The 23097-nt window shown below is 43.0% G+C and overlaps 1 protein-coding gene and 1 pseudogene across 1 annotated transcript; one reads left to right on the top strand and one right to left on the bottom strand.

The window, feature by feature from the left end:
• Nucleotides 1-6581: 6581 nt before the first annotated feature.
• On the top strand, nt 6582-10270 carry LOC117964560 (toll-like receptor 13). Its single transcript, XM_058997192.1, has one exon. It carries the CDS (start codon nt 7056-7058, stop codon nt 9915-9917), a length of 2862 nt encoding a protein of 953 aa, XP_058853175.1. The 5' UTR covers nt 6582-7055; the 3' UTR covers nt 9918-10270.
• A 2762-nt stretch (nt 10271-13032) lies between these two features.
• LOC117412777 (toll-like receptor 6) lies at nt 13033-22737 on the bottom strand (annotated as a pseudogene).
• Between the last annotated feature and the right edge of the window lie 360 nt (nt 22738-23097).

The raw sequence follows: 23097 nt of genomic DNA, 5'->3' as shown, positions 1-23097 counted from the left end.
ACGATACAGTAAGAATCATGGTAAACATGCTAAAGCACAGAGAGGTGTGTGAAAGTTTGTGAAAGCCAACAATCCATGGTAAAAGCACAGGACAGAAACGTGTATGTGTTTAGAAATGTGCCGTGATGCAATAGGGCACATGCTTGGGGCAGTGATGCTCAGTTGTTAGGTCTCATGTATGCATATTTCACAGCATATGTAATATTTCAGCGGGATGGAGGTGGGTTTTGCAAGTTGCTTGACAGGAAGGATCATTGTGATTGAGGAGGTGGTGCATGATGTGAGAAGCAGCTTGAACTGGCATGCATTCAAACTGTAGATTAAACTCACAGCAGAGTTTAAATCTGTAAGACCTTCTCCACACAAAAATGCACAAAAACTATCCGCTTGTCATAATATTTAGTGAAAAATGCTAAAACATGACAATCTTGTTGAACCCATGGCATTTGAAAGGAAGTGATGACAAGCTGAGGCAAATATTGATTAAATGAACCTGCATGGATTAGTCCTCAAACGTATGCTTTATGTTGCATTATAACAGCTATGAAATTCCAGGGGAGTTGATCCAGTGCGCAGCGCTTTTCAATCAGCTACAAAACAACTTCCCATGATACTTCTTTTCCTCATATTGTTTTTCTCAGATGAACCCTTCAGAGTTCAGAGTTTCTTCGGTAAGTGTCTCTAATTACTGCGAGCACACAATTGTAACAGAAAAGGGTTAGGGTTATATCGTGCAAAAAGATTTACACATTCAGTACATTGTAACTATGCATAATAACATTGTAATGATGTGTAAGTACACATGTGTTTACTAAGTAGCCACTATGTAAATACACAGTAGTTAGAGACTCAGTGTAAAATGTTATTGCTTCTTCTTGTGCTAACACAGCTTTCTCTGGCAACACAGTTCACATTGAACACAACTCAAAATCAAACAAACCAACAGCATTTTGATTGAAACCATTCATATGTCTTTGAAGAGCAGGGTGTGTGTTTATATTAAAATCAGTACCATCCGCCCCACCGCCAAACTCTACTTGGAAACCTGAAGGCTTACAGATCGCTCCGGGCAAAGGAAGAGTTTTGTTTTTTCGGTTCCCTAGCAAACGTTCTGAGATGGAACAGTCCCATGTAGTGTTCCCGACACTTTTAAAACGGGCTCTTGTCTGCAAAGTGACTTTGACAGAATGCTTAAGCAGGGAGGCTGCGGTTGCCTTGTCACTTTCGAAGACGAAACCAAAGCAGTTTGGAAAGTTTGACGCACGCCTGCAGTGATAAGAGATTGGCACTGTACTCCCGCAAACTCAAACGCGTCCAGCATGTTTTTTACAGCACGGAGTGGCTTCCACTTTCTGTCACGTCTGACAGAACCCTGACAAAGGAACAGTTGAGTGCAGAATAAATACTGAAACGCGCTCGCCACAAACTTTATAATTGGGTAATTACTGGTGTTGTTTTAAGACAAACACATTTTATTAAAATGAATACCAAATGCTGATGAAACAATTCATTTAATAAGGCTATTACTCATTCCTTTTAAAAAGAAAATGTTATTATGAAATTCATATGATCTTTGCAAGAGTCATGACTGATGTTGAATGAAACGGAACCAAATACCCCCCACCCAACAGACTTCAGTCAGGAACTGTCCAGGCTGGCACTCGCTGTTCTTTTTTAATGAAAGATTCAAAAACAAGCAGCATTCGTTGTTCAGATGGGTGTTTGTGGCCAACTGCTGTGCATGGCAAACTGCAGTCACAGCAAGGACAGGGGGTGCCAGTGGAATCTTATATATCTATATCTATATCTATATCCATCTATATATATCTATATATATATCTATCTAGATCAGGAATGCTTACACCTGTAAGTTCAATCCCCTTTTTTGACTGCTTCCTTTGCAGCGGTTTCAGGGAAAGAGGAACTCAGGAGAGCAGACCATAGCTTTCAGATATCACACATCCTTCCTGATTTTCATTTAGCGACACATAAAAACAAAACAGGAACAGGGCCCAACACTTGAGGGACCAGTTGCTTTATTCTGGCGAGCCATTGGTTTTTACAATGCTTTACAGCACTGCAATCCTCCATGCTTTCACTAGGATTTGATTATGTTGTACTGCACTCTGATGGTTGGCTTTTGCCATGGTATAGCGCAGTTACCTCTTTAGAAGGCAGGAGTAATAAGCAGAAGTGGACCAGTGACAGTAGTGCAGAGTGGCAGGAGCGGAGGGGGATAAATCAAGTGTATTTACTTTATCCCTTTGATCAAAGAGAAGCGGTCCCCATGGCAACAATAACAGACCACAGTGCCTCTGCAGTCGAGGCACCCCTGCTTATCTCTCCTCATCTGCTCTCACAGCTGTGTTCAGCAGCAGCAGACACTTTCCTAGATAGCGGTTTCAGATTAGTGTTGACGAAGGATGTTTTCCAAGCCCGTCACTAGGCAGCAATCAGTGCGGCGGGTGTTTTGTTTTTGTCAGAGGTGTTGTGTTTAGAAGACGCGTTTCAGAGGCTTCAATGCTATCGACCACAATGATCTCGACCCCTTTACTGGTTTAATGTGCCTGCATCACCCACTCACTCAGGAAGTTCCAGCGCCCTTAAACAGTTTGTCTTGATAATAACTGGAGTGGGGCTTGGCGTCTCTGCAGCTGAGATTGTGCTGCATGAACACCAGAGAGGGAGTCAGTCAGTAGCTCTGCTGTTAATAGAAAGATCAAGGCTATTTTGAAGCCAGTTGAAAGGAAAACATTATTGAAACTGCTGAAAATTATCAAAAAAACAAACAAACAAGGAACAGTTGCTGTTCTTAGTCGTTCCTTGCTAATTTTATACAGTTTCAAATGGTTTTCTAAAAACTTGCCTTGGGCTTTGCACTTGCTTCGTTAGGGTGTAGCAGGTTAGAGTAGGTGAGAGGCCCTGTTTAGGCAGTTTGACCACGATCTTGCCTATGTACTGCTGCCCCAAAGCTAGGTGATGGAAGACCATCGACCCCCGAAAAGAACTTCAGAACATTTTAGGAAAGGCAAGCCTGATATTTAAGAGGCTGGCTGAACAATGGAAATTACTGAGCCCCACAGATTAATTCTACAGGGTAATTGTAGAGAGCAAGTTCATTTCCATTCAAAGCAACACACTGCACAGTGAAATACAATATTCTTCAAAACCCTAATAAGAGCAAACATTTCTGGTACACCAGACCCTCCCTAAAGCTAGAACCAAGTGCCCAGAAATCAGCGGTGCAGAGCAGAAAGAGAAGCATGCTAAGAAAGTGGAATGACTGCAGCAAGTTCTTCAGCAGATGCACACGCTATATTTCATGATGACAATTAAAAATCCACAATCTAAATGTGCAAGGCAGTAAAACATCAGGAGGGGGCATATTTTCATCCCCACATCACAATACACACAGCCAGCCTTTTCTGTGGTGGACCACCAGCAATATAACATTAGCATAATGGTTAGTGTTGGCACAGTATATATATATATATATATAGATATAGACATATTCCCAAGAGATAGAAAGCGACCAAGAAGAAGACCTCCAGGAAGATGGAAAGAGGAAATTAGGAAACACGCTGGAGCAACGTGGATGAGGGACGCAGCAGACAGGCTTCTGTGGAAGAATCTTTTGGAGGCCTTCATCCAGCAGTGGATTGAAAAAGGCTGATGATGATGATGATGATGAGGCTTTTCAAATATTGCTGATATAGATTGATAGTTTATAGGCACCAATACTATTTCTATTGATGCCGATGCTCCTCCTCCTCCTAGTCAGAATGCAGCATCATTGATGCTTAGACATGTGAAACGAGTCTGCTTTTTACGTTAGTGGCATTTCTTATTTGTCTGGCTCTTTTAACCCACAAAATGTGACTGCTCTGCACTAAACCATTGAAGATGCATTATCCCTTCATAGTGGGGCAGTATAGTGGGACAGCCAATCCTTACGCGCACAGCACCAAAGCATTATTAACTCTGACTGCTTACATGGCTAGTTGATCCGTGACGTCTTACTGTGGAATACCTCCATTAAGAGACTGGGGTGGTCTCTAGAGAGCCCAGGGAGGTCTTTGGAATGTCTTAATGGTAGGCTGGTCTAAATATGGGGCTGGCCGCAAGAAAAAGGAGGTCACTAAAAATATTTGTTTTGGGCAACACTGTGGCAACATCATGTAATGCAGATTAAATACACATGGGCCGTTAAAAAGAGTTTAGCTTTTTAAAACGTATTAAAACCAACATTGCATCGCTGTGGCTTTCAACGTCTGAGCACCCTTGAGTTCTGTCAGTTCTGTGCTCTGATTAAAAAGTCTACCATAGTAATGGCACAGCAATGTGTAATATATCACAGTGAAAGCATGGTAATGCACAGTTCAGCATTGTAAAGCCAGGAGAGATATAGTAAAGCATGTTAAACCATGCTGAACCATGGTAAACTACAGTGGATTCATAGTATGACCAGAGGAAAACGGCAAGATTACACTCCAAACTTTTATAAAAGGTTATATTTGAATGAAATGGTTCCCAGTAGCATGAATAAATAAATACATTTAACATTTCTATTAAAACAGCAGGCGCTCCTGTGTTTAATCCAAACCTGACTCTGTATTTAATTAGATTGAAATGAAAGCCCTCCTTAATGAACCTCACAGCAACCCAGAGTACATTACATGGTAGACACTTTCTGTTACTGAATACAAACAATGCTTGGGTCTGGGAACATGGATTTCCCATGGATTTCTCTCTCTCTCTCTATATATATATATATATATGAAATATGTTGCATGCAGACACCTACACTTAACTCTATTAACATACAGAACGGTATATGCATGTGTAGTTGGTGTTGCTTCTTTCACTGCAAAGTCTCTCTTGCTTCACAGTTGTGACTTTATCATTTGTGCAGTTTTTATTGTTCAGCTTGAAGTAACTGATAGTTTTACAGACTGCCATAATATAACACTGGTCAGGTTCTTCTTCACGGCAGTATAGAGAGCTGCTTCTTTCAGGATTGCTTTACCGTTCTCTTACTGGTTGTCCGTGCTGCCCCCTTGTGGATGAATAGAATCTGACACACAGGACCAGCAGCCTGGTGCATGTCTCTGAGTGCTAGATGGAGGTATATCTGTATTCCCTTGTGGATGAATAGAATCTGACACACAGGACCAGCAGCCTGGTGCATGTCTCTGAGTGCTAGATGGAGGTATATCTGTATTCCCTTGTGGATTAATAGGATCTGACACACAGGACCAGCAGCCTGGTGCATGTCTCTGAGTGCTAGATGGAGGTATATCTGTATTTCTAAATCTCATTTTTTTATACCGTTATAAAAGTTTACCACAGTAATTCTGCATGTTCATGTTGTAGTTTTCCCATGCTTTTCCTGTGGTTCCACTACCCATTTATTTTGTCATGGTTTGCCGTGTTTGTGTTTATTTCACAATAACTCTCTGGGCTTTGCTTTCCAAGCTGTCGCTATGCTTTCTTACGCTTGCCGATGGTTTTGCTATGGTACATAGCTGATTTGCTGCAAACCTCAGTTCAAAGATATAAAGATTTTTTTTTTCCACAGAGCACCAATGTAAAAGTTCTGTAGACAAGCATCACATGTTTTATAATTGTCATACAATGTATGGTTTTCAATACAACATTTAGTCTTCTTCATGTAATCCCTCTCCAATTAAAAAGCCGCAGACTAGCCGCTCTGACCAGGATAGACCAGTGCAGCAATTTCTACTAAGAGGCTCCAGTCAAGATCCTTTAGATGTTGTGCCTTGAACTATTCACTTGGTTATGAAAATGTATTTTTAAAAAATCAACTACAAAAAAAAAAAAGAAGTTGCTCCTTAAGTTGCCAAAAAAAGTTGGCAGGGGGTCGCTTTGTGTTTAATAGCATTTAACTTATAGCCTTTGATTTTTACATTACAGTTTTTGTGTCCAGACTGTTAATTGTGAATGGGGAAATGCAAATAATAAGCAGATCAGAACCTCTGTGTAGTTCCTGGTTTGGGCAGGTCATCGCTAGTCTTGCTATTACCATGCTTGGTCAGCCCTTACTACAGCCTATGTATTGCTTAGTACTTTCTTTGTAAGGTGGAGAGGGATTGATGTGGCTCATTTAGCATATAACCTCTGAGCAGCGTTACAGTCAGGATCATATCACACAGAAAGGTCTCCAGCCCGCTTTCACTTCTTTCATTTCTATTTCACCTTCGTGTCCCTGCATGGAATGAGTCACTTTTCCTGCACAGCGTAACCCCAGCTGTGTCTGGTTTGGTCAATGCAAATGGTAGGTAGAGATATGAGTTACAATGGGTAAGTGTATGAAATGAGTACGTGCGTAGCTGAGACTTCCTCCTCAAACCTTTCTTAGTATACCAGTACCTGCTGCTGTCCCTGACAGTTACATCTGATGAGGCACAGAGAGAGGTCACCCACGGCTGGAACTTGGTCAAGGTAACTTTGCATCCGATATATACACACTGACAGATTTATTAAGGTATTCATACCAAAGCACTATTTGCACAGGATAATCCAACCGTTAATGTTACGAAACTGGTAACAAACACCTTAGCCTTAACGTTGAACTTTCAAAGTAGTTCTGTACGGTATGCAACATTTTTTTGCTTGCATTTTGGTGACTTTCATAAGGCTTTCATAAATAATGCCGAACGTGAAGGGGGGGGGACTGGAGTTAATGGATATGATCTTTAGACTGAAAAGCAATTTGCTTATGAATGAAGCTGTTAATATTACAAAACTAGAGAGCACCTCCAACTCACTATCCAGTGCTGGTGGAAAACACTGTATACTGTTGAGCAAAATAATTGAATGATGCTTTTTTTTTACAGCATAAGAAGATTTCCAAATATATAGAGGCTGACATCCTTTGATTTTCCTCCCAGATGTGAAAGGCTAAGGAACCGCTCCTGAAAGACCCTTAGCTAGCACCAGCAGCTTTCTCATTCTGCTGCTGCTGCCAACAGCTGCTAATCCCTTTAGGACTCATCTTTCTTAAAGGAAAAACAAAACAGAGGAGCTTAAAAAAAATGGTTGGGACCTACTTCATCTTTCTGATCTTCCTCCTTAATTGCTGGGTGCAGATTGTGCCAACGTCAGGCTATTCACTCAGGAACTGCACAGCCCACGGTGCCCTGAGATTCACCGGTCTGAAACTGCTCTGTTTCCGTAGAAACTTCTCCCATGTACCTCCAGATATCCCTCACAACACCAAGTTCTTGGATATTTCATGGAACAATATATCCCAGCTACGAGAAGGGGATTTCAGGAACCTAATATACCTCAAGGGCTTGAATGCATCTAACAACCAAATCCACCACATAGACAGGCATGCTTTCAAAGACCTGACTGCGCTGCAGGTGCTGAATCTCTCCCAGAACCACCTGAGCGCACTCACAGAGGGCCTGTTCGAGGGTTTGGAAAACCTCACTGAGCTTTTCCTGGGCGGAAACCGCATACAAAAGATTGACGCCTACACCTTTCAGTTTATGAACAACATCAAGGTCATGGACTTGAGTGCAAACTCATTGCTTCAGATACAGAGAGTCCAGCCTGTGTTCAGAGCCTCGAACTTGGAGCAGCTGTATCTTAGACAGAACAACTTCACAAGTTTCAACACTGAAGATTTTTCAAATGTTTCCTTAAGACTGAGAGTGCTTGACCTGTCTTTGAACCCTTTCAGAAACTTTAGCGTTACAACAAACATCTTTCCCTGTATCGTCTCTTTGAAACTCTTGGGTTTAGAAGGAGGGTTGGACTGGGTGGTTACAAACAAGTCTTTTCTGCATAGTGTTAAAAATCTTTCACTGAGTGGTTTTCACACAGCAAAACCTGGAATATTATCAGGGATAATAAAAAGCTTTGCTAACTCCTCGCTGAAAGATCTCCAACTCAATGATTTACAATTGACAGAAGATGAAATGTTCTTAAGCAATGTCTGCCACTTGCTGCCCAAACTACAAACTCTTGGCCTTAAAAGGAATAATTTTACTCTCCAGTACAATCCATTTGTCCACTGCTCGATGGTGAGCCAATTAGATCTATCATGGAAGGATCTGAAACGCCTACCAGAGTCCTTGTTCAAAGGCATGCATCATTTGTGTTTTCTGTCCCTGGCTCACAATCATCTTTCTGTTGTTCCCTGTGCTATCCAGAATATCAGCACACTGCAAACTCTGGACCTTGGCTTCAATCGCATTGGCACGTTGCAGCCTAGAGGCTTCTCCACATTAGTGAGGTTGAAGGTTCTCATCTTGGAAGGAAACAATATCAATACAATGATCAGTGCACACTTTGAGGGCTTGGCTAACCTGGAGGAGCTCAGGATTAAAAAAAACAACATCCAGGAAATCACAGGCACATGGTCAACCACCCTACACAGTCTGAGATCCCTAGATATGAAATTCAACAAGCTGGGATACATCAATAATGACATCTTCCGGAACATGCATTCTTTGAAATATCTTGACATGGTTGGAAATCACATTTCCAAATTTGATACTGGTGCTTTCAAAGACTTAAGCAATCTTACATCTCTGCAGCTCGGAAAAAACCTGCTAAAGGTGAAATCTTTTGATGAGGGAGATGTGTTTGCAGGAATGCCCTTACTAAAGTTACTTATACTCTTTGACTGCAATCTTTGCTACAAGAGCTCAGATGAGCTCAAGCGACCTCCATTTACAACTCTCAAATCTTTGGTGTACCTCTCGATCAATAGCCAAGGTCCCAACTGCCTTGTTAGGATTCCATCAAACTTTCTGAAAGGGCTTAGCTCTCTCAGAGAACTCCATGCTGGCCACCAAAGCATTGACTTTGTGCACCCTAAAACTTTCAGTCACACCCCCAATTTGACTTATTTGGACCTCAGTAACACCATGCTCAAAGCACTAGATCCCAAAATATTTCTCACAGTGCCAAAACTCTCGGTAATCCACTTGAATGAAGTCCACCTGCAGTCCCTGGACTTCCTGGTTCATGCAAACCTCACCAGGCTCAAGTTCCTTTCATCCACAGGCAATCAGTTCACTGTGGTCAGTGAGACCCACATCAAGGCACTTCCCCTCCTCAGGCTCCTCAACTTGACAAACAATCCCTTCATCTGCAGCTGTGAAAATGCTTGGTTCCAAAACTGGTCGCTGCAGTACTCTATGACTCAAGTTCTCAACTTCTATGACATTACCTGCAACTACCCAGCTAACTACAAAGGATTGAAACTTGCAGATTTCAATGTAGACTCTTGCAAACTGGACTACGATTTTATATGCTTTATTGTGTCCTCCACCCTTGTGGCTCTTACCATGGTGTCCTCCTTCATCTTCCACTTCCTCCGCTGGCAGGTTGTCTATGCCTACCATCTCTTCCAAGCGTTCTTATACGACAGGAAGCAGAAGCCGTCCAGACGCTACGAGTTTGATGCCTTTGTTTCGTACAACACGCACGATGAGCCTTGGGTCCTGAGGGAGCTTCTGCCCAACCTGGAGCAGGGCCGTGGCTGGAAGCTGTGTCTGCACCACCGAGACTTTCAGCCCGGCAAGCCCATCATCGACAACATCGTGGACAACATCTACAAGAGCCGCAAGACCCTCTGCATCATCAGCCGCCACTACCTGGAGAGCGAGTGGTGCTCCAGGGAGATCCAGGTGGCCAGCTTCCGTCTCTTTGACGAGCAGAAGGACGTGCTGGTCCTGGTGTTCCTGGAGGACATCCCCGACTGCCAGCTCTCCCCCTACCACAGGATGAGGAAGCTGGTGAAAAAGAAGACTTACCTGAACTGGCCCAAATGTGAGGAAGAAACCAGGCTGTTCTGGCACAAGCTGAACACAGCACTGGAGACCCGAGAAGAACCAGATGAAGAAAATCCCATTCTAACTGGCTTAGAGACTTGTGACTAAACAAATACCTCCCTCCCTTTAGTAACCTTGTATATTTAATCATTACCCATTTTCTCACATCCCTCTGTGATAGCAAATGTACCATTCATAGCTGAAAGCAGTGAATCCTAATACCCTAATGCTGCTAAAGTTATACAAACATTCAAAGGGGCTTCCTCTTAACAGAGGCTTCTCCCTCAATTGTTTATCTGATTTCATTTTTTTAAATACAGAAAATAACCCCTTGGTGGGTATTTAAAATGTTTTTTAATTGCTTATAATGATTAGAGAGTAAGTTTAAGATGTGCCTTAGATTGTAATGTATTCGTGTTTACTTAGATAGTAGTGGGCTAACCCAATTATGGATGGAGTGGTTGTTATTATTAACAAGATGTGAATGTGTTATGTGTTCTGCCTAATAAAATGTTACTAAACAGCTCTTCTTTGATAATAATCTTTGTACCTAAAATAAATAAGTGGTGATACAACAGCACAAGGGAGGTGCTAGAATCCCTAATAATGAAGTGTTGTCACTTTGCATGCCAATCCAATAGGTAGATTCACAGGTGAACAAAATATATTGAAATATATTAAATAGATATATTTGAAAAATACAGTATTATATTTTTTTCAATAAATTGCCATACATTTTTCTTCTGTAAGGACACTTGACATTCTCCTGTACAGTAAGTGATTGATCCCCATTTCTGAAATCAATCTGGATAATTGACTTCAATATTAGGAAGATGGAAACACATGCGTGGCATTCCACAGCGATGTACTAAAAGTACAATCACACGCTTAAGGTCTGTGTTATTTATCCAAACCCTGCACCTCTGTCGTATCACGTATCTCCCTGTAATCACTCCATTGTCTCAGACAGGCATGGAATTCTCCTGTCTCTTGATCAGGTGGGTTAATAATGTTCCGATCAATTCATTCAATGAAAGCAGCATAGCCACCACATGGTGCAGGACTGCTAGTCCGAAGATCTGAGAAGACCTCTAATTATAAAGAGCAGCCAGCAACATTATTAAACAAGCTCTAAAAATGAATGCATTTCTATATACTGACTGTACTTCTGTGTTTGAGTGGCTCAGGTTAGGATTGCTACCTCATGACCTCAAAAATAAGGAACAGATCCTAACGCAACCCCCCCCCACACATTTTAATTTTTTTACTCTCACAGATACAGTAGACCTCTTAAAACACAATTATTAGTTAATGTATTGTAAGATATGTTGACAAATGAAAGCATCATATATTCCAGGGCACTTTTGTAGATTCTTGGCAATTCAAACAAATGTCAGGATTTCACAGAACTATGTGGAATTACAAGTTCCCTTTAAAATTAATTTCCTCTTTAAAATGAATACCACAAAGCTATTGCACATTTCAAATGAAGCAGTGGACATGCAGCCTGCCCTGGTTCCCAATGAAATTTCTGCTGACAGGAAGTCACATGACAGAGTGAATATGCTGCATATAGCTAAAGATAAATACAATTAAAGATCTATTGATCTTCGTAAACTCTCTGCACATACTAATTCTGATCAATTCTCAGCCTGAGTTTGTAAGTCTTTACAGAATCAGGATTGGTTGTCAAAATGACTATGATATGTGAATTTAGAAATTGTTAGTAAAGTAGAAATGATTACTGATTTACAAATTGCTTATGATGAGATATAACAATGGTGTTGTGTCCAAACATGGATGGCACCAACATATATTGAACTTTATTGGCAGCCATTAAGTTCTGTATTTCCTTTTTCATGCATATTTTTGGTTGCTTCTTACAGCCGCAAGGAGAGGTTTGTCCTCCATGATCAAGGAGTGGAAGTCTGCACACCCCACATCAAAACAGAGGCTCACAAGGAGCTCACTTTTGATAAGCTCTACTGAACAACTGTTTCGGCTGTCCCTCGGTTTGTTTTGCGATGGACACCATGGTTGACGTGTGTGTTGTCACCACTAAAAGCTGAAACTGAGTTCAGAGATAATCCAAACCTCTCCAGTGAGCTGGTGATGCATTTCAGAATGCCATCTGCAGATTCATCTGGATTTTAAATAACATTATATATAAAACTTCACTCTAGCTACATTAAGTAATACTAGCTAGTTATTTCAATATTTCAATACAAATTGTGTAATGCAAATAATAACAGCAACACGTTCAATACATACTATTAAAATGCAAATATATAAATAGGCTACATCTTAGAAAATGATCGATACATTAAAACGCTATTTACATATCACACCTCAAGAAAATACACTTAGAATGATGCACGGATTATGAGTGCACGCACGTACAGTATGAAGTCCATTTAAAACGTTAAACGTCAGCTACTAATTGGGGGTGCGCTTTGAGTTGTGAGAGCGACCTAGAAAATGTATTTCGTAAAACGATCAAAAGACAAAACTACACAAGAACAACACTATCCAATGCGTAATTAATTAAAATAATTACACTTAAAGTCGACAAGAAAGCAAGAAAAGAGACCGGAGACCGCATTACAGAAGAAAATCAGAACCTCGTGCTCAGGTCCGTGAATGGCTAGAAATTGCGCTGGGTAACATTAGCTATCTAACGTTAGCTAATAAAGTTGTAATCGCTCTAGCTAAAGGAATAAATTATTAACTTGTTCGACAGTTATGAGCATGGCCTTCTCTCCCGCTTCATGCTGTCTAAGGTCACAAACTCCGCCGTGAGAGATCGAAAATTATTTTCTGCACACAGTGCACCGGGCTTTGAAAATATTGTCATGAACTTTGTTCACCCATGTTACTGAATTTGCCATCGTGTCCGAAATCGGTCAGCTAGGTTATGTGTTTCATAGCTGCATAGCTGACAGCGGCACACACCACCCAATAGGATTCAGAACTTCCTCGCACTAGCCGATCCTTTTCACGCAGTATGTGTAAAGTGAGTAATTGTTAATCAAATGAACTACACCTCCCATAATTACCTGCTAACTGAGATAGATCCGGTTCCGGTAGGAAGTTGGTGCGTCACCAGAGACGGGGATCTCTGACTTCGCATGCTTGAAAAATACATTTGTCTCAGTAGTGCAAATTACGGTACGGGTGGCAATCTTAGCTCAGGCTGACGTCAAAACCACAGAAAACCAATCAGTCAGTGAAACTCTTTATTTATCCAGATGAGTGGATTGAGAACACATTCTCATTTCCAATGAGGAGCTGGCAAGAGGCTCACACCAGCCCAGCCAACACAAGAAATAAGGAGTAAAAAACAACAAAACACATAGTCAAAATGTCCTTGTAGCACAATACAAAAGGTTACTATTTATGGGGCTAAGAATGCTAGTGTGTTAAAATGTGATTTGGAAGCACTCTAAAGAGGAACAGATGCCTTGTTTGGAGACTTCCGTTTACACTTTAACACGTCAAAGCACTTTAAAGAAGCACTTGGTCAAATGCATGACCAACTCCTGCCACAGGACATGTTGCAAGTATACAGCTTCCTATAAAGATGTGAATGACTCTCTCACTTCTTGTTTTAGACGCTGTGTTTTGAAAGATCTGCTCTAGGGGTATGCGTGTGTGTTTTTAATTATTAAAGCTGGTTTAGTTTGAATGTACATTTGGCAGGGTCAGGGATGTGAAGTGTAAGGGGGTGCTGGGAGGCATAGAGGAGTCTAGAGTAGGGACCAGGGAGGAATGGTGATCAGAGTGGCTCAAGGTGCCAGGGGGGGAAAAACATTCTACCAGTTATTCAACAAGTTAAACTATAACAACATAAAGCATAAAGTTTCAGTCACAAGTCTCTAAGCCAGTTAGAATGGGATTTTCTTCATCTGGTTCTTCTCGGGTCTCCAGTGCTGTGTTCAGCTTGTGCCAGAACAGCCTGGTTTCTTCCTCACATTTGGGCCAGTTCAGGTAAGTCTTCTTTTTCACCAGCTTCCTCATCCTGTGGTAGGGGGAGAGCTGGCAGTCGGGGATGTCCTCCAGGAACACCAGGACCAGCACGTCCTTCTGCTCGTCAAAGAGACGGAAGCTGGCCACCTGGATCTCCCTGGAGCACCACTCGCTCTCCAGGTAGTGGCGGCTGATGATGCAGAGGGTCTTGCGGCTCTTGTAGATGTTGTCCACGATGTTGTCGATGATGGGCTTGCCGGGCTGAAAGTCTCGGTGGTGCAGACACAGCTTCCAGCCACGGCCCTGCTCCAGGTTGGGCAGAAGCTCCCTCAGGACCCAAGGCTCATCGTGCGTGTTGTATGAAACAAAGGCATCAAACTCGTAGCGTCTGGACGGCTTCTGCTTCCTGTCGTATAAGAACGCTTGGAAGAGATGGTAGGCATAGACAACCTGCCAGCGGAGGAAGTGGAAGATGAAGGAGGACACCATGGTAAGAGTCACAAGGGTGGAAGTTGAGACAAAAAAGATAAACTCCAGGTCAAGCGCACAGGAGTCAAACTTGAAATCAGCCAGTCTGCTGTTGCGTAGGGTTGGAGGGTACCCACAGGAGAGCTCATACAAGTTCAGGACCTGGGTGTTGGTGTCCTGCAGGGACCAGTTCTGGAACCAGGCATTGACACAGCCGCAGGTGAAGGGGTTCAGAGATAGTTTGAGCAGCTTTAGGGAGGGGAGGGACTGGATATGGGACTTGTTTAGTGTGGTGAACTCGTTTTCCATTGCTGATAGGAACTTGACCTTGGTGAGGTTGGCATTAATCAGGAAATCCAGGGACTGCAGCCGCATTTTGTCCAGGTACAATATTTCCAGGGCTGGTATGTTCTGGAAAATTCTAGGGTCAATAAAAGCGAGCGGGTTGCTGTTGAGGTCTATGTAAGTTAAAAGAGGTGTGTAGCTGAATGTATCTGGGTCAAGAGAAGTCAGGCTCAGGCTGCCAGCATACAGTAACCTGAGGAAAGGCAGACCCTTCAGAAAGTTAGATGGCACATGCAATAGACCCTTGGGACCCTGACTGTTGAAGGATAGGTGAGTCAGGGACTTCAGAGCAACGAAAGGAGGTTGCTCTAGCTCATCTGACGTCTCATAGTTAATGTGGTTGCTATACAGCATCAGAATCTTTAGGGCAGGCATCCCTGTGAAGACATTCTTTCCTCTGAACGTGTTCTTGGTCAGCTTGTTGTTCCCCAGGTGCAACGTTCTGAGCTTTGTCAGCCCATTGAAAGCCCCCTCCTCAATGATTGAAATCTGGTTGGTTGACATGTAAAGAATCCTCAGTGAATTCAAGTTGAGGAAGGTGGCGTTCTTGATGGTACTCAGCTTGTTGACGCCTAGATTCAGGGTCTTCAGGTTGCGCAAGCTAGCTGCCAGCGGCTCCGGGATATCCAGGATCAGATTGTTGTGAAGCTTCAGGTCCTGCAGGCTCACGAGGTCGGTGAATAACTGTTTGTTGAGTATGATGATGTAGTTCCCCCTCAGATTGAGACAGCTCAGCCTTCTCAAGCCTTTGAAATCATAGCTGTGTAGCTTCTCAATCAGGTTGTAGCTTAGGTCCAGGGTTTCCAGGCTGGTGAGGTTCTGGGTTGCATTAGGTACGGTGCTCAGCTGGTTATAGGACAGTACTAGGAAATGCAACTGGGGCATGGCTCTGAAAGACATATCTGACAGGTTCTTCAAACTGTTTCTCGATAAATCCAAACGGTTCGGCGAGGAGCAATTGACAAACGTACTGTCCTCGATAGTGGATATGCTGTTCCCTTGAAGGCTGAGCCTCTTTAGTTTAGGAAGCGAGAGGCAGATGTCTTTCAAGAAATGAACAGCTTGGCTGAAGTTTAAGTTATTAAGCTGTAGCTCTTCCAGCGACAATTTGGCGAAGTTCTTTATCACTGATAAAATCCCTTGTATTGTCATGTGAAAGCCGTTCAAATTCAGTTCCTTCACCCCCTTTACAAACGTGTTGTTCCTTAGCTCCCAGTGTAGCCCATTCTGTGACCCTGAATAAGACAGGTTCAAAACCATGAGCCCTAAAAAGATGTCGCTTGTAATATTAAAATGTGTAAAAGGGTTGTAGGACATGTCGAGCGCTTTCAAGTGTATGGGAGCTTTAGCAAAATTTTCTGTGTTAAAACTTGGAAATTGATTGCCTCCAACATACAGCCTCTCCAAGCGAGAGGCTCTGAAGACGGGCTGGACTCTCTGTGGTTGGTGAAGTGCATTGAAACTCAAGTTCACGACCTTGACATTGACCAGGGGCTGGAAGGTTGATTGGTGGATCTCTTGTATGCGATTCCCTCCCAGTTGCAACACGGTCAGGTTCTTCAGACCCTCAAACAGTCTCCCGTACAGGACACTCAAATTATTCTCAGCCAGGTTGAGCTCTTTCAGAGCGGCCAGGTCCCTGAAGGTGCCTTCATCTATGTGGTGGATGTGATTGTGAGATATGTTCAGCTCCCTCATGTACGTCAGGTTTGTGAAATCCCCTCTCTGTAGCCTGGAGATGAGGTTCCCTGCTATATCCAGGAGCCTTGTTTTGGCAGGCTTATCAGTCGGCACGTGGTAGAATCTCTTATTAAAGCAGCGCACCTTCAGGTTTGTGGCATTTGGGGAACTATGAACGGTGCAGTTCATCAGGGAGAAGCCTGATGTTGGAAATATCAGCACTAAACCATACACCAGTGACGCTAGAAAGAGGAAGTTGATCCCGCTCACACTGCCTGTGGGGGCACCCATGTTGTTGCATCAACCAAAACCAATGAATATCTGCAGACCCCTTGGTTCCTCTGACTGAACGCAAGCCCCAAGCTGAGAGAGCTGGCAGGCAGCAGACAGGAAGAACTGGAACACTGGAGAGAACTTTTGCTTGTGTTCAGTATCCGTGTTTGGCTCCTAATGCAAAGCAGAAACAAAACTGTTAGGTACCTGTGACAGGGCAGCGTCACGGCCAGGATGTTACCGGCAGGGAGAGAGACTCAGAACACAGAAGCTGCAGCTTCAAGAGCTAATGCACACTTTATTTACAAAGACAAACATGAAGCAAACAAAACACATTCACAAAACAAAAGGCATAAGGGCCAAAAGAAAAAGTCATGACAGGACAGCACAGCACAGCACAGCACAGCACAGCGCCGCCACACACCTTCACATAAAGCAAAAGACAAGGGGGATCAAACCAGAAATCTGGCTCTAATCATATCTGTATAGCGGACAAAACATTAATACACGGTCTCTGCATAATACATACATTATTATTATTATTATTATTATTATTATTATTATTATTATTATTATTATTATTATTATTAATAATAATAATAATAATAATAATAATAATAATAATAATAATAATAATAATAATAATAACAATGCAAGAAGGAATGCAGTGAAGTTTTAAAAGATTAATCAAATACAAAAAAAAACCCTGGAGTTTAAGAAAAGTAAATAATAAATTAGTTATTTTACCCAAATACGTAACAGAGTTTAGGGAAATCCTTATTTCTGTATTTATTTGTTTTTTGCCATTATGCTCCCTGACGTTACTTTATTTCTGAATTTGCTTCAAATGCTGTAGCATTAACTACCGCCTCCTTAGGTAAATCTACACACATACCCGTTATTTTACAGATGTACTGATTTGACACATGGACTAACCAGTTATTTATCATAGGCTCAGGTATATAACTACAGTATGCAGTTACTGCAAAAAGTGGATCTGATAGAACTACTGCATCTTGCAACTGAATTCCCCCCTCAGGAGGCTTTTCTATCTGTGATCTTTGTAAATGTACCAGGCAGAGACAGAGTGAGCTGGGGGTGATCACGTTACATACACACACACAAGCAGTGCTTTTAATCGATTAAAAGAACAATCGCTTGATTGTACAAGTCAACGTTAAAAAGAGTGTTAACAAATTGAAACATCAAGAGAAAACCCCTTATTCACTGTTATACAGTGTCTGCATGAATAACACATGCAAAGTTAGCAAGACTAAAAATGCGTTTGGATGGTAATTATTTGAAGTTAATCATTGATAAGCAGGGAATAGGTGAATGTGTCTTCCTAGACCCAAAGCAATCTTTTATCTAAAACAAACTTTGCAAACTTTGCAACCCATTCTAAGCTTTATTAATCCCAGCACAGGTCTTTTTGTTTTAATCGTGTGTGAGATGAATGTAAGAGGAGAACATACCTGGAATGAGAGCGCTGTATTCACTCACAGAGGGAAGTCTGCAGCACAGACTGGGAGGCGTGTGAGAGCCCTGCTTGAGGGGATCAATCCCGAGGTGATTGTAAAAAAGCTTCAGCGGGGATTACAATGGAACAGCCATGCCCAGCATGTCCTGGTTACCACTATCTAAATGCATTCAGCCCCATATTCAGAGGCCTGTGTGTGGCTCTGTGAGAGTCAGAGCAGCCTTTTTAAGTCTTCTCAGAAAGTATTCGTGTCCCTATGATGCACACACTCCAGACAGGAATATATATACATATATACTTCTTTGAATGTGGAAGTGAGAGCTGGCACAGCAGCTGGGCATGATGATGCAATGTGTGAAAGGGTAGGCAGAAGACTCATCTTCTGGGTGCAGCTCCAGAGGGACTCATCCTGGGGCTTCATGAGTCTACATGATGACACCCTCACAGATAGTGTGGGGGCACACTGCGGCCGTGATTGCAGCAGATGGGCGCTTGAGAAGGTGGCTGCAGCGGGAAGCAGCTCTGATCAGATCCCCTTTCCCCGGGTCAGAACAAGTCACCAGTTTATGTGAAGGATGTGAGCACAGAGTGGTGAAAGCAAAGAAAGGTTTTCTGAAGACTAATGAAAGCATAGGGGGTGAGGTTTCCTCTCTGTGTGATCAATGTGTGTGTGTGTGAGTGCTTCTTTTATATAAGATTTGCTTGTCTCATTTTGTTTGGCTTAGTTTCTTAACATCTTTGATTAAATCTTTAGTTTATAACAGAATAGAATTCACAGAAGAATATTGAATGCAACAACAAAAACAAATAAAAACAAAATAAAAAGCATAAATAATAAATAAATTCAATTGAATTTTTTTAAAATCATTTTTATGCTTCTTGTACTCACAGATCCCTTCTCCCTCATTTCCCACGCAACAGTGTTAAATATGACGTTGCAGAAGCCCAGGTATCGTGGCTGTTATCCAGTGCAAGAGCTCCCCCTTGTGAGTATTAAGAGTAAAGCTCCTGTCACGTTGAGCACAGCGCTGCCTTCCACCGTGTCTCTCAATGAACCCAAAGCGGCTTTACGCTAACATCGCTGAGAGTTGTATGCATTATACCACGTCTGTTCTCACTGAATATAGTTACTGTTTGACATTTCAGGGCGTGCTGTCTGAGCTGTCATTGTGTCATGCAAGCTGCCAAAGACATAACAAATCTATATTGAAAGTTAAGATTTAAAACGAAGAGAATGATAGAAAAAACATTTTATAAGAACAATAATGAAGTTAAGCAAAGTTACTAGCTTTTTATTAGGTAGCTCACAATACCACACCAATGATTATTTGAAATAACGTGCTAATGGCCCTTTTCCCTTTTTTTGTTCATTTTAATCCCATGTTATGTATGTATTTATTTTCTAAAATGTGTTGCAACCAGTATCTGTAAATGTGCTTCAGAAACCTCCATCGCTTCTCTAGAAGTATGTCTTTAAAATCTAAAACAAATCATTTTTCTGTGATACCGGTACTGAGGTGTCTGTTGTTCTTCAATGTTAGGTGTATCTTATTAAAACCAGCAATGGCTCAAACTGCTTTGCAATGGGAGTCTTATTTCTGGAGTAGAGTTTAAAAAACATTCTACCAGTAATTCAACAAGTTAAACTATAACAACATAAAGCATAACGTTTCAGTCACGAGTCTCTAAGCCAGACAGAATCGGACTCTCCTCATTGGGTTCTTCTCGGGTCTCCAGTGCTGTGTTCAGCTTGTGCCAGAACAGTCTGGTTTCTTCCTCACATTTGGGCCAGTTCAGGTAGGTCTTCTTTTTCACCAGCTTCCTCATCCTGTGGTAGGGGGAGAGCTGGCAGTCGGGGATGCCCTCCAGGAACACCAGGACCAGCACGTCCTTCTGCTCGTCAAAGAGACGGAAGCTGGCCACCTGGATCTCCCTGGAGCACCACTCGCTCTCCAGGTAGTGGCGGCTGATGATGCAGAGGGTCTTGCGGCTCTTGTAGATGTTGTCCACGATGTTGTCGATGATGGGCTTGCCGGGCTGAAAGTCTCGGTGGTGCAGACACAGCTTCCAGCCACGGCCCTGCTCCAGGTTGGGCAGAAGCTCCCTCAGGACCCAAGGCTCATCGTGCGTGTTGTACGAAACAAAGGCATCAAACTCGTAGCGTCTGGACGGCTTCTGCTTCCTGTCGTATAAGAACGCTTGGAAGAGATGGTAGGCATAGACAACCTGCCAGTGGAGGAAGTGGAAGATGAAGGAGGACACCATGGTAAGAGTCACAAGGGTGGAAGTTGAGACAAAAAAGATAAACTCCAGGTCAAGCGCACAGGAGTCAAACTTGAAATCAGCCAGTCTGCTGTTGCGTAGGGTTGGAGGGTACCCACAGGAGAGCTCATACAAGTTCAGGACCTGGGTGTTGGTGTCCTGCAGGGACCAGTTCTGGAACCAGGCATTCTCACAGCCATACGTGAATGGGGTTCTGCTGCAGGTCCAGGTACTTGAGCTTAGGGAGGGAGAGGATCAGAGTCTTGTTGACCACAGAAACCTCGTTGCCCCTGGCTCGCAGGAACTTAAGTTTGGAAAGGTTGGCCTGGGCCAGAAAATCAAATGACGGCAGGCGTGCCTGGCTCAAGATGAATTCTGTGAGGTCAGGCATCGTCTGGAAGGTTTTCGGGTCAACAGAATTGAGGGCATTTTTGCTAATGTCAAGGAAGGACATGTGTGGAGTGTGGTTGAAGGTACTGGGGTGTATGAAGTCCAAGTTCAGGTTGCCAGCATGTAGTTCCTTGAGGGAGCTTAACCCTTCCAGAAAATTGGAAGGCAGATGGATGAGGCCATTGTGACCTTGGCTGTTGATGGGAAGGTAATTCAAAGACTTCAGGGCTTTGAAAGGAGGGTGCTTTAGCTCTGCGTTGCTCTCATACTCCAGGTAGTTGTCAAAGATCTGAAGTTCAGTGAGGGAAGGCATGCCTGTCAAGACATTCTCTCTTGTAAAAGTGTCTCTGGTAAGCTTGTTGCTTCCCAGCAGCAACACTCTCAGCTGGACTAACCCTCTGAAAGCCCCCTCCTCAATGTCAGCTATCTGATTGTCCACTAGGTTGAGGGATTTAAGGGAACGCAGGTTCTGAAATGTGCCTTTCTTGATGGTGCTCAGCTTGTTGGATCGCAGTTCCAGGATCTCAAGTTTATGCAGGCTGCCTGACAATGGCTCCGGGATGGACAGAATCAGGTTTATACCAAGCTTCAGCTCCTGCAGGTTGAACAAGGACCCAAACAGAGAACCCGTGATTGTCGATATTTTGTTCCCCACCAGGATGAGATACTTAAGCCTGGTCAAGTTGTTGAAATCCCAGCTCTGTAGATGATTGATCAGATTGTAGCTGAAGTCTAAATATTCTAGGTTGCTGATGCTCTGGGTGGCATTGGGAACAGCGACCAGCTGGTTGTGGGATAGGTACAGGACATGCAAGCTGTCCATACCTCTGAAAGAGAAATCCGACACGCTTTTCAGTTGGTTATCTGATAAGTCCAAATGGTACACCAGTGAACAGCGTTCAAAGAGCCTGTCCTGGAGAGTGCTAAGGTTATCCCCTCGCAGGCTGAGGATCTGGAGTTTAGGTAGAGAGAGGCAAACGTTCTTTAAGATGTTAACCACTGTATCCACATGTAAATCGGTAAGGTGGAGAACTTCTAAAGAGCTAGCGAAGCTTTCTATCACAGGGAAGAGCCCAGGTGTTGAAATGCGGGTGCCGTTTAAAGACAGTGTCTTCACACCAGTTAAAAAAGAGCGATTTCTCATCTCCCAGTGCAGCCCATCCTTTGGACCTGAGTGCGAGAGATCCAGATCCACGAGGTGGGGAAAAACGTCTGTGCTAACATTAAAACTGGTGATTGGGTTACTAGACAGGTCGAGCACTCTCAAATTCAAGGGAACGCTTGTCAGCTCTTCAGTGCTGAAAGTTGAAAAGCCATTGGATCCCAGGCTCAGCTCCTCCAAGTGAGGGCATTTTCAAAAGGGTTGAACTTCCTCAAGCTGGTGGAGCGCATTCGACGTCAGGTTCACCAGCCTAACGTTGGCAAGGACCAGGAAGGCGTCGGGGTCTATCTTTTGTATGCGGTTCCAAGCAAGTTTCAACACGGTGAGGTTGAGCAATCCATGGAACATGCTGCTTGAGAGCACGCTCAGCTTGTTCTGGGTGAGATTCAGCTCCTGCAGGCCTGTGAGATCCCGGAACGTGCCCGGTGCCACATGACAGATTTGGTTGTGAGACACGTTCAGGTTCTTCAGGTTTGTCAGGTTTCTGAAATCATTTTCCCGAAGCTGTGAGATACGATTGCCCGAAATGTCTAAGACCTTTGTGTTGCGAGGGATATCAGAAGGCACGTGGTAGAATTCCATCTGATAGCAAAGGACCTTCAGCCGGTCAGTGTAATTCAGAGAGCCTTGGACCGTGCAGTTCCTTAGGGAGTATCCTGCCGTCGGCACAATCTGTACCCAGGATTCCAGGAGGAAAAAAACAAAGATTAAGAGAATCCCATGCATTGTGACGACAAAAAGCTCCTCCTTTAAGTTTTAGCTTCCGTGATTGCAGTTTCTTGTCAGACTCAGAGATCTCTGTGACATGAACATGCGCTGAAAGCTATAGGCAGTATTCCCTCAACAGGGAAGTGATCTGTTTTCTCTATGCAGGAGGGGTGGAGTTAGTTTCTCAACTTCCAGTTCCTGAAAGAGCAGGTAACACCAGATTCCAGCCTCGACACAATTCAAGTCATCAAAGCACTCTATAGGAAAAAGCAAAAAAGAATATGCCTCATGTGCTTGTGCAGCAACCTGTTACCTCTGTCTCATACTTTACTGTTTCTATCAGTAGCCTAGATCTCTGCAGATATGGATATAAATACATGTGCATTTAAATTCCAGAAACAATATTTTACATTAGGGCTGTGTGGACACCCTGCTCTATTCTACATGACCGAGACACATCTGAATAACATATTGCTAATATAAAGTGAGACTTGTTCAGGTAGATAACCTGTGTTATCAGTAATAAACGGAACACCCTGTTTTGGCTGCTCTAA

This window comes from Acipenser ruthenus, chromosome 23 (assembly GCF_902713425.1).
Source record: "Acipenser ruthenus chromosome 23, fAciRut3.2 maternal haplotype, whole genome shotgun sequence".
Classification (NCBI taxonomy): Eukaryota; Metazoa; Chordata; class Actinopteri; order Acipenseriformes; family Acipenseridae; genus Acipenser; species Acipenser ruthenus.
The sequence above is the reverse complement of the archived record's forward strand: the minus strand, read 5'-3'. Positions and strand labels throughout refer to the sequence as shown.